This window comes from Cryptomeria japonica, unplaced genomic scaffold (assembly GCF_030272615.1).
Source record: "Cryptomeria japonica unplaced genomic scaffold, Sugi_1.0 HiC_scaffold_914, whole genome shotgun sequence".
In the NCBI taxonomy this organism is placed as follows: Eukaryota; Viridiplantae; Streptophyta; class Pinopsida; order Cupressales; family Cupressaceae; genus Cryptomeria; species Cryptomeria japonica.
Genome location: NW_026729620.1, coordinates 36,206 through 49,095, shown reverse-complemented (window position 1 = coordinate 49,095; position 12,890 = coordinate 36,206). Strand labels below are relative to the sequence as shown.

Here is a 12,890-nt window from a genome sequence, read left to right as displayed (position 1 = left end):
TTTGGTACTCACACAATTGAAATGCTTAGTACTCACTACTCGACAATCAAAATACAAATGGCGAAAAACAATAATCTCTGACTATTCTAATCTACAAACACATACTGCTGAAAATGCAAATGGTGAGAATACAGAGTATTTAACTTTCAAATCTACAACTATTTCTTTTCTTTGTACTGATTGAAAGAAAAAAAAACTACAACTGCCTTTAGAAATATATTGCAGTAGCTTAAAATAGAAATGAGATATCATTCAAGTCTTATACCCATGCATTTTCTTTAGATGAAGATGGCTAAGAACGGTACGTGCATCTTATCTTGCATCAGTCAAACTGCCAAAAACTGGAAATTTCCAAGCCTATACACTTTAGCTGAAATTAGAGTTGCTGCTAAAGATGGAACAAAATAACAAAATGCAATAAAACAAGGTCTAAAGTTTGAACAGCAGTTAACTCACTGCCAACATAAAATCTTCACATGCAAAGCGTCTAGTCTAAGAACAAAAACCCTAACAACGTTTATCATTCGACTCCTTACGAATTCGCGCCATCCTCATTTGCAGTTCTTCATTCATTAACGCAACTCGTCCAATCCTAGCTTTCAACTCAATTTCTTGCACCTGCCGCCACTTCTCGTTTAGTTCTTCAATTTCAAAATCACTCAGTGGGGCTTCCAACATATCGCTTCTTATGTAATGAGAACATGGTAAACTATCAAACATATCAGCCCTGTGCTTGTAAGAGGCTGACCCTTTGCGCTTCTCATTTCCTTGTCTCACCTTATTTTGAAAGGCATCCATAATACTCTTGATCTCTTTCCCAAATTCTTGTTTTGCTTCACTTATCATAGATTTCACACACCCCTCAATCATATTCTTGGTGTGAATGTGATCCAGCACCTGGTTTGAAATTTGGATTTGAAAACCACCATCAAATTCAAATTTTAATGCCACTATAAACAAAAAACATATATATATTAAAATGATAATAAACAAGAGTTTTTCGAAATCGTTACCTCAACACTTGAGTGTTTTTCTTTCCCTTCACCTTTTTTTTTATCATTCTCCACCAGACTGCTCTCTTTTCTCCTCTTCAAAATGCTGTTTTCCCTTTCATCAATTTCTTTGGTCTCAGTTGTTACCTCCTCCTGGAATCTGACTTTCTTTGCAGCGGAGGCAGGTGTAGGTTTTTCTTGTTTCTCCTTGCCTTTGCTACTTGTATGCCTCTCATTTTTCGACTCTTCTCCTCTCTTGCGCTTCTTCGTTGAAATGGGTATTGAAAAAACCTCAACAATTTCATTGTTCCCTCCGCCCTGCCTATTATTTGATGGCGCGGTTTTCTCTGAAGAAGCCGCCATGCCGTAAAAAGAACGCCGTATGGAGAGGCTTTTCTTAGTAAAGCAAAGAAAAAACACAGAAGGCGCGTTTCTAGGGAAACTCAGCTTTTTTTGGTCAGGGATTTATATCGGGTATTATGGCGTGTTACAGACGACACGCTCATTTTGTAAAACCCGATGCTCTTTTTAATGGAAATGTCACGGTAATGAGGTTTCCAGATCAGCAGATTTATGACGGAAATATAATTAAAATGAGTAGCTTTCTTTCAATCTAAAATTAATTACCTAGGTACCTCACAAGCCTTTGCCCACCGAAGTCGGATAAAATTCGCCGAAGTCAAAAATTTCAAATCAAATAAAAGTTTGCCGATAGGTTTTGAAGCGAATCTCGCGAATTTCCGATACAACTGTCGGAATATCTTGTTATTTTCTTAAGCTGCAAAATTTTGCCAAAATGTTATTTGTAGGCCGCTTTAAATGAATATTCAATGATTTAGAGGCAAAGTGGTCAATCTTAGTTCACCATTTATTTTCCTGTCGTTCTTATTCGCACATGTGGGTGAGTAAAAACAAAGGAGAAGGGGATTAGAATAGGTAAAATCTTAGTATTTTAATTTGAAATGATTTTTTTATTATCTTAGTTAAAATAAATTTTAATTTTAAATAATAATAAAGATGAAAATTAATTTGAAAAGGAATAAGATTTAGTTAATATTATTGTAAAGGTTAAAATAATGTATTTTAATAATGACTTTTCTTTTAACCTCTTTTATGAAATCATAGTCGTAATAAATTTTTTTTTAAATTATTTAAATCATATAGAAGATATAATTTATATAGAATATATAAATAAAGATAATGTTCTGAGATCTATTCATGGGTTAATCCTGTTTGTAAGAACTTTGGAAACAAGAAGGAGATTTGGTTAAAACCCGAACAAGGATGGGTTAAGATCAACTATGACAGGGCTTCTAGGGGTAACCCGGTACTTTTGGAGCGGGATGTGTAGCTTGCGATGATGAAGGGAAGGTTCTTTTTAAAGGAGCAAAAAGACTGCAAGATGGAATAAATAATGAGGCAGAGGTGCAAGCGGTTTTGTTAGCAACTGACTGATTTGGCAGTAAACATGAAGGTTTTGAAAGTCCATTTAGGGGAGATTTGCAAGTTGTGGTTAACGCAATCATGAAAGGAGTAACCCTGAGTTGGAGATTAAATAAGTTTATCACATTAATCTGCTAAATATTAAAATCTTTTCAAGATTTTTGCATCTCTCATGTAAGGAGAAGTGGAAATGTCAATGCTGACGGATTGTTCAATGTGGCATGTGATTTAGCTAAGGGAGAGGTGAGTTGGTCGGATGGAAATGATAGTACCATTCCATGGAGTTAAGATAATTTGCTAACTACAGTACCTTGTCATACTTGAAATGTGTGAAATGTATTTCTTTTCTCTTTGTTCGTGTGCCTAGGCTGGCTGAGTATTACAAGCAATTAATGCCAAAATCCTTTGCATTGACGGCGGGAGTTGGGAGAGCTTCATTTATTGTTAGAATGAGAATTTGCGTTCGTTCATTGTGGCAGTCGAGCGATTTTGGTGGTGGTAATAGTGGTCTTTGTGTAGAGTTAGGCGATTTTGTGGGGAGAGCGATATGGAAGCCAATTTCATACTCATAACAACTAAGCTTATGCTTGCTTTTTGGGGTCTGGTTCCTGCAAAATGGCTGCAAAACATGTTCATTCCGAAGGATCCCCTGTTCTTGAGGGTTGTTCAACTAGTTCTTGGTGAGGAGGTGGTTGTTATCGAGCATAGATAAAGAACAAGGGTGGTTATCTATGCCTTAATTATGGTGTGGGGACTCGAATTTGCTTATTCTCGTGTGGAGGTGAGAAAAGTGATGATGATGATAGTGCCAAGAGTTTATTTGCTCAATATGGAGTCTTTGTTGGAGTGGGCGATCCCGGGATGCGGCTTTAATGTTTGGGAAGGCATTCCGGAGGAGCACGTTGAGCTTAAAGGCAGGCATGAATTCCTTTTCTAAGACATCGAGAAGAAGTAAAAGAAAGATTTCAGGATGATGCGAGGAGAGGTTGGGAGGGCCTGATAATGTACATTCAAATCATGGAATTGGAGGAGATTATCAGGTAGGCGAAGGAGGAAGCTGGGGTGGTGGAGGAGGAACGAAGGATGTGACCGATAACCAGGCACCTAACTACAGAAATGGCCAAGCAGAATATATCACAGGCTAACAAACCGACTGGTGAAGTGAACAGGGCTAGGGAAGCTGCGAGCTCATCGAATGCAAAGGCGGTGAAGAAAGAGTGATAAACATGCTGCAGGGAAGGGTGCCTCTTCATGCCATTTCTTTTTTATGTTAAATTCTTGTTTTGAAAATCTGAACTTTCAGTTAGAATAGTTTGAATAGTTTATGCCAGTTTTTTGTCTGGCACTATGTATATGACATTCTCATACTTGTAGATGTGGGGTAGGGTTTGTGCAGACTACGGGTTTATGGATACTTTTTTTATGGGTCGTTTGGAGTCTTTTATGGGTGACTTTTTGGGTGGTTTGAGGGATATAATCCAGATGAAGATGTACTATATAGTTTTATTCAATAAAATACAAAATATTACTGATAAAAAAAAAAGAATATGCTTTGAGAGTCTTTTGTTCTCTTTGGTCTCTCGTTTGAAACTTTTAACTTTGTTTTGTATGTAGAAATGGTCTCATTTTACTCGTTGGGCTCTGGTGTCTTGCTCTAGTTAGGCATTTTTTCCTAATTTTCTTATGGTATGCTTTTCATCTTTTAATGTTTTATAGACTTCTAATGTAATATTATACTATATTTTAAATATATTCCAGCTATTGCCCTTTATTGATAAAATAAAAATAAAAAATTATAAAGAATATATATTGATGTATGAGGAGTGAAAGGGAGAGAGAAGAAGAGATAGGGATATAAAAAAGAGATATGGAGGAAGGGAGGGAAGGAGAGATGGGTGAGTTAAAGAGGGGGGAAGATAAAGAAAGAGTGATACGTAGAGGAGGCAGAGAAATAATAGGGGAGAAGGAGAGATATACCAATATATAGAGGAAGAGGAAGAGATAGAGAGATATATAAATAGTGAGGTAGGGTTGGAGGTATATAGATATATAAGGAGATATAGAGGGTGAGAGAAAGAGAGAGATGATTAGATGGATAGAGAGGCATACAGACATAAAGAAGTGGAGATAGAGAAATAGAGATTGAGAGAAATAGAGGGAGATAGAGAGAGGTAGAGAGAAAGAGGGTGATATAGATATATATGGGAAGAGAAAGAGAGAGTTATATGGGAAGAGAGAGAGAGAGAGAGAGAGAGAGAGAGAGAGAGAGAGAGAGAGAGAGAGAGAGAGAGAGAGAGAGAGAGAGAGAGAGAGAGAGAGAGAGAGAGAGAGAGAGAGAGAGAGAGCAGGGGGGGGGGGAAGAGGGGTAGAAATCTAGATATATATAAGGGATACAAAGAGAGCGAGGGGAGTGAGATGGGGAGAGTAGAGATCGGGTGGAGGGAGAAAGACAAAGGGAAAGGGGGGGAAGATATGTAGAGGAGGGAGATCAAGAATAGGGGAGAGAGAGAAAGATGGCCCAGTATATAAAGTGGGAGAGATAAAATGACTGGGGGAGAGATGTAAGGAGATAGAGGTAGAGAAGGAAAAAAAGAGAAGGAGAGGGAGGGAAGGGAGAGGGAAAAATAACTTAATAGATAGATATGGAGGGGAGTGATATGGATAGAAGGAGATATATAGATATGGAGAAGGATAGGGAGGGTAGGAGAGATAGAGTGAATAAGAGAGAGGTAATGAGATAGAGGAAGAGGTAGGGAAATAGAGGTAGAGAGATATGGATATAAAGAGATAGGGAGGAGAGTAAGGGGGAGATAAAGAGAGTAATAGACAGGTAAAGATATAAAGTGAGAGAGATGTAGAGATAATAAGTTATAGATAGAGAGGGGGGAGAGACGAGGAGATAGATATAGAGGACACATTAATGAGAGATAAAGGTGATAGAGACAAGTAATAGAGAGAAGTGGAAAGGGGAGATAGAGTGAGATAGAGACAGTGAGGGAGAAATAAGGAGTGTTTTTGTATGAGTGAGAGAGAGATATATATAGATAATAATAAATAGAGAGAGAGAGAGAGAGAGAGAGAGAGAGAGAGAGAGGAGAGAGAGAGAGAGAGAGAGAGAGAGAGAGAGAGAGAGAGAGAGAGAGAGAGAGACCTATTGATAGGGAGAGTGGGAGAGGAAGAAATATGGATAGAAAGTGGGAGAGATAGGGATAGAAAGGACAGATATGGATAGATATGACTTGGGAAAGATATAGGGAGTGAGAGAGAAATAAATGTATAGAGAGGGGGAGATGGAAGGGGAGTGCGATAGGGAGAGGAAAAAATAGAGATAGAAATAAGGAGAGAATGAGGGGTAGATGGAGAGATAGAAAGATGAAGATATATGAAGTGATATATACAGACAGACATATATACGTAACTTTAAGAGAGTATGAGAGGTATTGGGAGAGATGGATTAAATAAGAGAGAAAGACATATAATGATATATAGATAGAGGGATATGGAGAGATGAGAAGATAGAGGTGAAGGGGAAAGAGTGAGAGATAAGGGAGGTCATGGAGACAATTGAGAGAGAGAGAGAGAGAGAGAGAGAGAGAGAGAGAGAGAGAGAGAGAGAGAGAGAGAGAGAGAGAGAGAGAGAGAGAGAGAGACAAGAGTGTATGTTTGAGAGATATAGAGATAGAGATGGGGAGGGAGAGGTATATGGAGACGAAGATAGAGATGTAGAGAGATATAAATCAATAGAGAGGGAGGGAGATGTAGGGAGAGAAATAGAGAAGATAGAGATGTAGGGGAAAGATAGAGGAGAGGAGAGGGATGCAAAGAGACATAAAGAGAGGGAGAGATCTAGAGATAAAACTATATAACAAATATATTATATATTCTATTTAACAATTTCTAGTATAAAATATAACATTAAATAATATATAACTATAATATTAATTTAAAAAGTAGATCTTATATTATATAATAACAAAGCAATATATTATATCAAATATTGTACATAATTTTAAATATAATTATATTATATATAAGTAAATTGTACTATATAAAAATATCTTAAATATTAATTATAAAAAAAAAAATTGTATTTAATAATTATATATATAATTTGTGCATATATAATTATATTTTATATAAATTAATTTGTATTATAATTTGTATATTCCAGATCATTTACTATTTGTATTATAATTAATATTTTTTATTATATATTATAGAATATAATAATAATATAATTTATGTATATGTAATATTATATAATAATGTATAATTATTTATATATAATTTATTGTGTTATATATTAATAATATAATACATTATATTTATATTTTAAAATTTGTAATAAAAAATAGAATAATAAAAAAAATATTATGTTATTTTGAAAATAAATTTAAATTATATAAATGCATATTCAAATATTTTCTCATTTAATTTTCTAATATTTATTTACTTGATTTTATTGACATTTACATTACTTATATGCTTATTATAACATTTAATTAATTAATTTATAAATTAGCGAGAATATATAATTAAAAACTATAAAATTTTATTTCTTTGCAATTATGTTTTTTAAGTATATGCTTCAATGCAAAAGAAAAATAGTAGGAGTGGTATAGTATATAATTGGTTTGGAAAGCAACACTAATAAAAAAATTCCACCCATCTCATTTTTTTCATATAAAGTATTTGAGGTTGCCTGCAATGTACTAACTACGAAAAGCTGGCAAATAAGGTACGCCATTGATGGAGCTGACAGAGATTGTGAAGAGCTGACAGTCATTGATGGACATGGGCATCAGATTCATCTGAAAACATGACAGCCAAATTAGTATCGGCAATTTGTTAATCTTAGAGGATCTGGTTAATAGTGTGAGGGGGGGTGAATCAGTATTAACAACAATTTCAAACTTAAAAATTGAACTTATTAAACTTCATCAATCAATCATAAACCAATAATAAACTCTTTACCATTACCAGTAATCACTGATAACCAACTGTTAAACTCATTTAACAAAATTACTCATCAAGCGTTCATCAACATGCATAAATTAAAAGTAAATCAAATCAATACATCAAAAACAATCACCACATGAACACCATGTTTTCACGTGGAAACCCAAATAGGGAAAAACCACGGTGGGAATTGGTACCCACAAAAATTGTGCACTCTTTCAGAATGCACCCTGGTAGGATCCTAGCTCAGTTAGAAGCTTACAAAGATGCCCTGTTAGGAACAAACCCTGTTAGGAGTCACTCGATTAAGGGATTTAGATGGTGAGCCCTATTAGGAGCTTTGACCTATTAGGATCAACCTCGCAAGAGGATTTAACACTCAGATGTTGAACTACATGGTTAAGGGATTTAGATGATGAGCCCTGTTAGGAGCTTTGACTTGTTAGGATCAACCTCACAAGAGGATTTAACACTCAGATGTTGAGATACCCGGTTAAGGGATTTACAATGTAAGGCCTATTAGAACCTACCCAGTAAAGGGATTTTGACTGCTACAACTGTTAGGGAACAATAGTGAATGATCTGGGTATAACACTTAACTGCTTGCTTGATAAAATCCAATTCTACTCCAAATCCGCTACACTCTGGCACATCTCTCACACTCTGGTTCGGCTTCACAATCTTCTCAAAACCACCAACACAACAAACATCAATTGTACCGACCTAAGTAACCTTCACAACTTAGTCGATTACAAAACCCTAAGACTTACAACATAGATCATCACAGATCTTTTACAACTCATTACAGATCATCATTGACCATCATATGGATCATTACAATCAATTACAACAGTTGAATTATCATTGCATCTCGATCTGATAAAAAGTCAAATCCTTAGAATGCTCCACTAAGCACTTCACACATTCCCAAGAAATTCGCTTTTTAAATGTGCCAAAACATCATTCAAACACTTCGCACGGTTCTAGTCACGTCACCTCCAACATTTGAACTTTATGTAGATCACCGCCAAACCAAAAATCATTATCGGTTAAGAGAGTTATTTACTGGTCCTTAAACCCTTCTTAAAACCTAGCAAAAATACAACAGAAATCATAAACATGACTTCCGGTAACCAAAACATGATGCAGTTCCGTTCAAATACATATTACAATGATACAAACTCACATTCCAATCTGCAACACTTCAATCATCACTAATCGAGCCAGATCTAATCAAAACATTTCCTCATTTACCGGTTAAGGTCCTAACTCCCCGTTTCCTGTTTCTTTACCAGTAAGCTCTTTCCGGTAGACCAAAAAGACTAAGATGCCAAAATACAACATAGTAAACATCAGTTGCCATCAATGACAACACAAATAACTGATCAAATTCATCCAACCATGCAATCTCAATCTCTTCATCACAATGTCATCACAAGCAGTCCTTTACCGGTTTAGTCATCACTCTTCATCTGCATCAATTATGCCAATCATGCCAACATTCTCCCCCTTTGGCATTGATGGCAACACCAACATAAACACCACCATATTCAACTAAAATCATGTTGCTCAGTTTTAGAACTTCTTTGTTACACTTCACTATTTTGTCGGTTCTTGTCTTCTCCACCTGGAACTAAATCTTCATTTCTTCTCCCCCTTTCCGTTACACATCTTCTCCTTCTTAGGATAATATATTTCTTCTCCCCAATCAAATATCTTATTCCCCCCCCTTTGACAACAATGCCAAGGGTGCATATGCATCATCGGTCATCAAATGTGTTGTTGTTGTCTTGAACATCTCTGCAAATCTCATCTAAGCTACTCCCCCCTGCGGAGTAGCCATCATTTCATCAATCCATAGTGAAATTTTTTCAATAAGAATACTTGATTGATGCATCTCTTGCATCCTAGTTTTTCTTGTGTAGGGGTCTGACCCCTAATTTACCTCTGAGGTACTCAAAGGTAGTCTTCGGCAATGGTTTTGTGAAAATGTCTGCTAGCTGCTCTTTGCTTGTCACATACTCCATTCTGACTTGTTTTTCCTGTACTCTCTCCCTTAGAAAGTGATATTTCAATTCTATGTGTTTATTTCTTGCATGTAATACATGATTTTTTGAAATATTAATTGTACTTGTATTGTCACCGGTTCAGACATATTAAGTTTAAAACCTTCTAACACATGTCTCATCTAGATTACCTTCTTGAAATTCATTGATGCTGCAACATACTCTTCCTCTATTATTTACTGTGATACACATGTTTGCTTTTTTACTTGTCCTTGGTTTGGTTGTTTAGTGGTAAACACTTCACCGACACTGGCATTGGTACCGAAATGTATCTTCACTGATAGGAAGGATTCTTTGGGTACCGACATTGGAGGCCGACATGACTTCATCAGGTTATCGGTATTGGAGGCCGACATCATTTGGGAGATCTGGCAATCAACAATTGATTTTGATATTCATGTAAATATGTAATGAGCTGACATGTATATTCATTTTGTAATTATCTATGTAAGCCAAAATGAGGCATGAAAGATTGTAAGGGTATATAGGTCAGTTGATTAGATCATTTTGTGAGATGTATGAAATGTGTTAAGGGATATGAGAGTGATATTTTGTAACGAGAGGAATGTTGTAAGAGGTTATTTCGGTAAGGGTTTAGGGTTTTAGAACTAGAACAATCAAAGCTTGAACCGGAACTCTATCAAGCATAGAAGATGCATTATATGAGTTTAGTTTTATGTTTTCTTATTCAAAGTGATTGTAGTTAGTGAGACTCCTTTGTGATGAGAAGTGTGCTCTAGGTTGTAAGCCTTCCTGCAAGTGCAGGTCCCCATATTTTTTAATATCTTTTCATATGGCCAGTGGATTGATATTGTGGGTCACAAATCCCACCGTGATTTTTACTCTTTGAGGTTTTCCACGTATAATTCTTTGTGTTATGGTATTCATTTTTGTGATTTTCTTATTGATTGTTTTACTTCTTTCAATCTTATATGTACCAGTTTACCGATTGGTGAATTCATGTTATAATAAGGTTTAAATTGAACATTCTTGTAGAACACTGATTCACCACCCCCCCCCCCCTCAGTGTTCTTGGATTCCAACAGCTTTTTCATGTTAAGCATCCTTGCTGCAAAAATTGGTTTCCCCTCTACCTAAAGAAGAGGGCATTGAAGATGAACTAGGGGAAGAGGAGTTTCCAAATGCTTCCTCTATACGTGAACCCTCTTATAAGGCCTCTCCAAATGAGTACAAGCAGCGCAAGAGGGTGAAGCCCTCTTCTTCATGTTATTAGGTGGCTAGGGCCGGTATTGACCTATTTTGGTTTACTTTTAAGTAGCAAATAATACTGTGGTGTTGTGATGTTCTTTGATAAACTTTACTTTAGACTTTTGGTATAGGGATGTTCCCTATATTGTGTTGTGTTATTTTGGGGATGTATGACATTGCAGCAAAGACTTGTTCTCTTAATGGTTACGATTTTAGGATGTTTGGCTTTCTAAACATATACACATTATATGTATGGATAAAATTTTAACATTAAGGTTTAGATTTGATATTTTTGCATGATTTTATGGATGTTATGGTAATGGTAGTTTTGACATGGTTTTGGTTTTGCAGACAAAATATTAATCTTCGATGCAGGTTAGTTTTGAATTTTGCACGATTTCGTTGTTGGGTCTCTTGAGCTTTTCTCAGAGACTTCTTAAACATTTTATGTCTATTGAATTATGCATTCTCTCGCTAATTTATTTATTGATTCAGATGTTTATTGATGAATATATTTACAAATATGTGTGTGTGTGTGTGTGTGTGTGTGTGTGTGTGTGTGTGCATACATACATACATACATATATGTATACATATATACATACATACATATATACATACATACATACACACACATATATATACATGTATATATATGTATATATGTATGTATATGTATGTATATGTATATATATGCTTAGTCTTTCTAGGTATGATGATTTGTCTTTTTAGAGATAATTTATGCTTAGTCTTCTCTTGGTCTTGTCATATACTTTTAGCTTTATTTCTCGTGGTCTGGGTCCAAGTTGCATTCTCTGTCTAGTTAGTTTTGAATCTTATCTGGTTCCAGATTCATTGTCCTCTTTCACCTTTCTACTTTAATGTATCCTTGTCGTGACTGGTTTTGTTGCTTACGGATATGGGCTAAACATGGACTTAATTTTATTCTCTAGAGAATATTTTGATAGGACAACTCTCTGTTGACTAACCTTGGTAGAATAGTAGTCTTCGGCTATTTCCTCGACAAGGTTGGCCTATACTTTGGATTGGGATTGTTATGACATTTTGGTTGATGAAGAGACTAACATCTAAACATTCTCACCTTGATTAGATAAATATTTTGGGAATGCCTTCTTTGACTTTTCATGGCTTACTTGGATACTAATGATGAGCTTAATGGTAGGACTCTAAGTAAAGGAATGACTAGTTTCAAAATGCTTATTGGTTAAGATTGTGAGTAATGATTATGCATTTAGTATTGCGATTTCGGGTTATGATGGTAAATAGATGCTATTAGCGAGCTTACTTTCAGTACTAATTTGTGTGATGAAGATAGTAGGATAGTTGGCAGGTATGATCTTTGCTCGTATCCAAATTCAAGAAGCCTATTTCTGGAAGACAAGACAATTGATCTATTCCTTTAAGATGATGCAAATATCCTGTAATAATCAAGAAAGATGTAATTCAAAGTTTAATGTCGATTGTATAGCTATATAGAGGTTGATCACCACTATATGTAAACACCTAGTATGTTTCTAGGATTTGTCTTTCTTGGGCAAGACCGAAGGTTTTCTTTACCCGGTTCTTTCCTATCGATGCCCACATTGAATCGGGTTGTAATTTTTTTTTAAAAGATAATAAAATTATTCAGCAAATGGCTCATTATCTATCAAAAAGAAGAAGCTCTAATTAAACAATAAATCAAATAAACATTAATCAAATCAAATCAAAATAAATATTAAATAATTAAACAATCACACATCTCCAAATAAATAATCATAGAATCACATCACCCTATGCCAACAAAGGGGACAATCACAACTCAAGACTCTAACATTAACTTGCACTGTGGCACAACTAACAAGGTATGCACCTTAAACCTAGAGTGTGTGAGGGAAACTATGTCATCTCCAACAACTTTCCATTGGGACAGAGACACGCTCAGACCTATGAAGCCAAGTGGAGTCGATGTCTAGTACCTACAAACCTGCATTTAACACTAAACACAACATATACAATACATACACATCATAATAAACAAACATGTGATAGAGAATTGCGTTGACATATCCTGCTCGCTATGAGTTATATGACATGGTCTCTACTCACGAAGACAATCACACAATATAACATCAAAACATCGCATGGAAACATGATCATGAAATAGGGTTAGCACCTTTATAACATCATGCCATATAATCCACATGAACACTGAACACAT

General features: G+C 35.5%; 1 protein-coding gene across 1 annotated transcript; it reads right to left on the bottom strand.

Moving 5' to 3' along the window:
* Positions 1–270: 270 nt before the first annotated feature.
* On the bottom strand, positions 271–1,359 carry LOC131050541 (protein MNN4-like). The gene is made up of 2 exons (XM_057984744.2): positions 1,014–1,359; positions 271–897 (listed from the first exon to the last, which is right to left on the bottom strand). The coding sequence occupies exons 1-2, from the start codon at positions 1,353–1,355 to the stop codon at positions 508–510; spliced, it is 732 nt and encodes a 243-aa protein (XP_057840727.1). The 5' UTR covers positions 1,356–1,359; the 3' UTR covers positions 271–507.
* Positions 1,360–12,890: the final 11,531 nt, after the last annotated feature.

Excerpts from the sequence above, each read along its gene's own strand:
- LOC131050541 (XM_057984744.2), bottom strand. The coding sequence starts at position 1,355 with ATGGCGGCTTCTTCAGAGAAAACCGCGCCATCAAATAATAGGCAGGGC. Across the intron at positions 898-1,013 it reads AAAAACACTCAAGTGTTGAG|GTGCTGGATCACATTCACAC; the intron begins GTAACGATTTCG and ends ATTTCAAACCAG.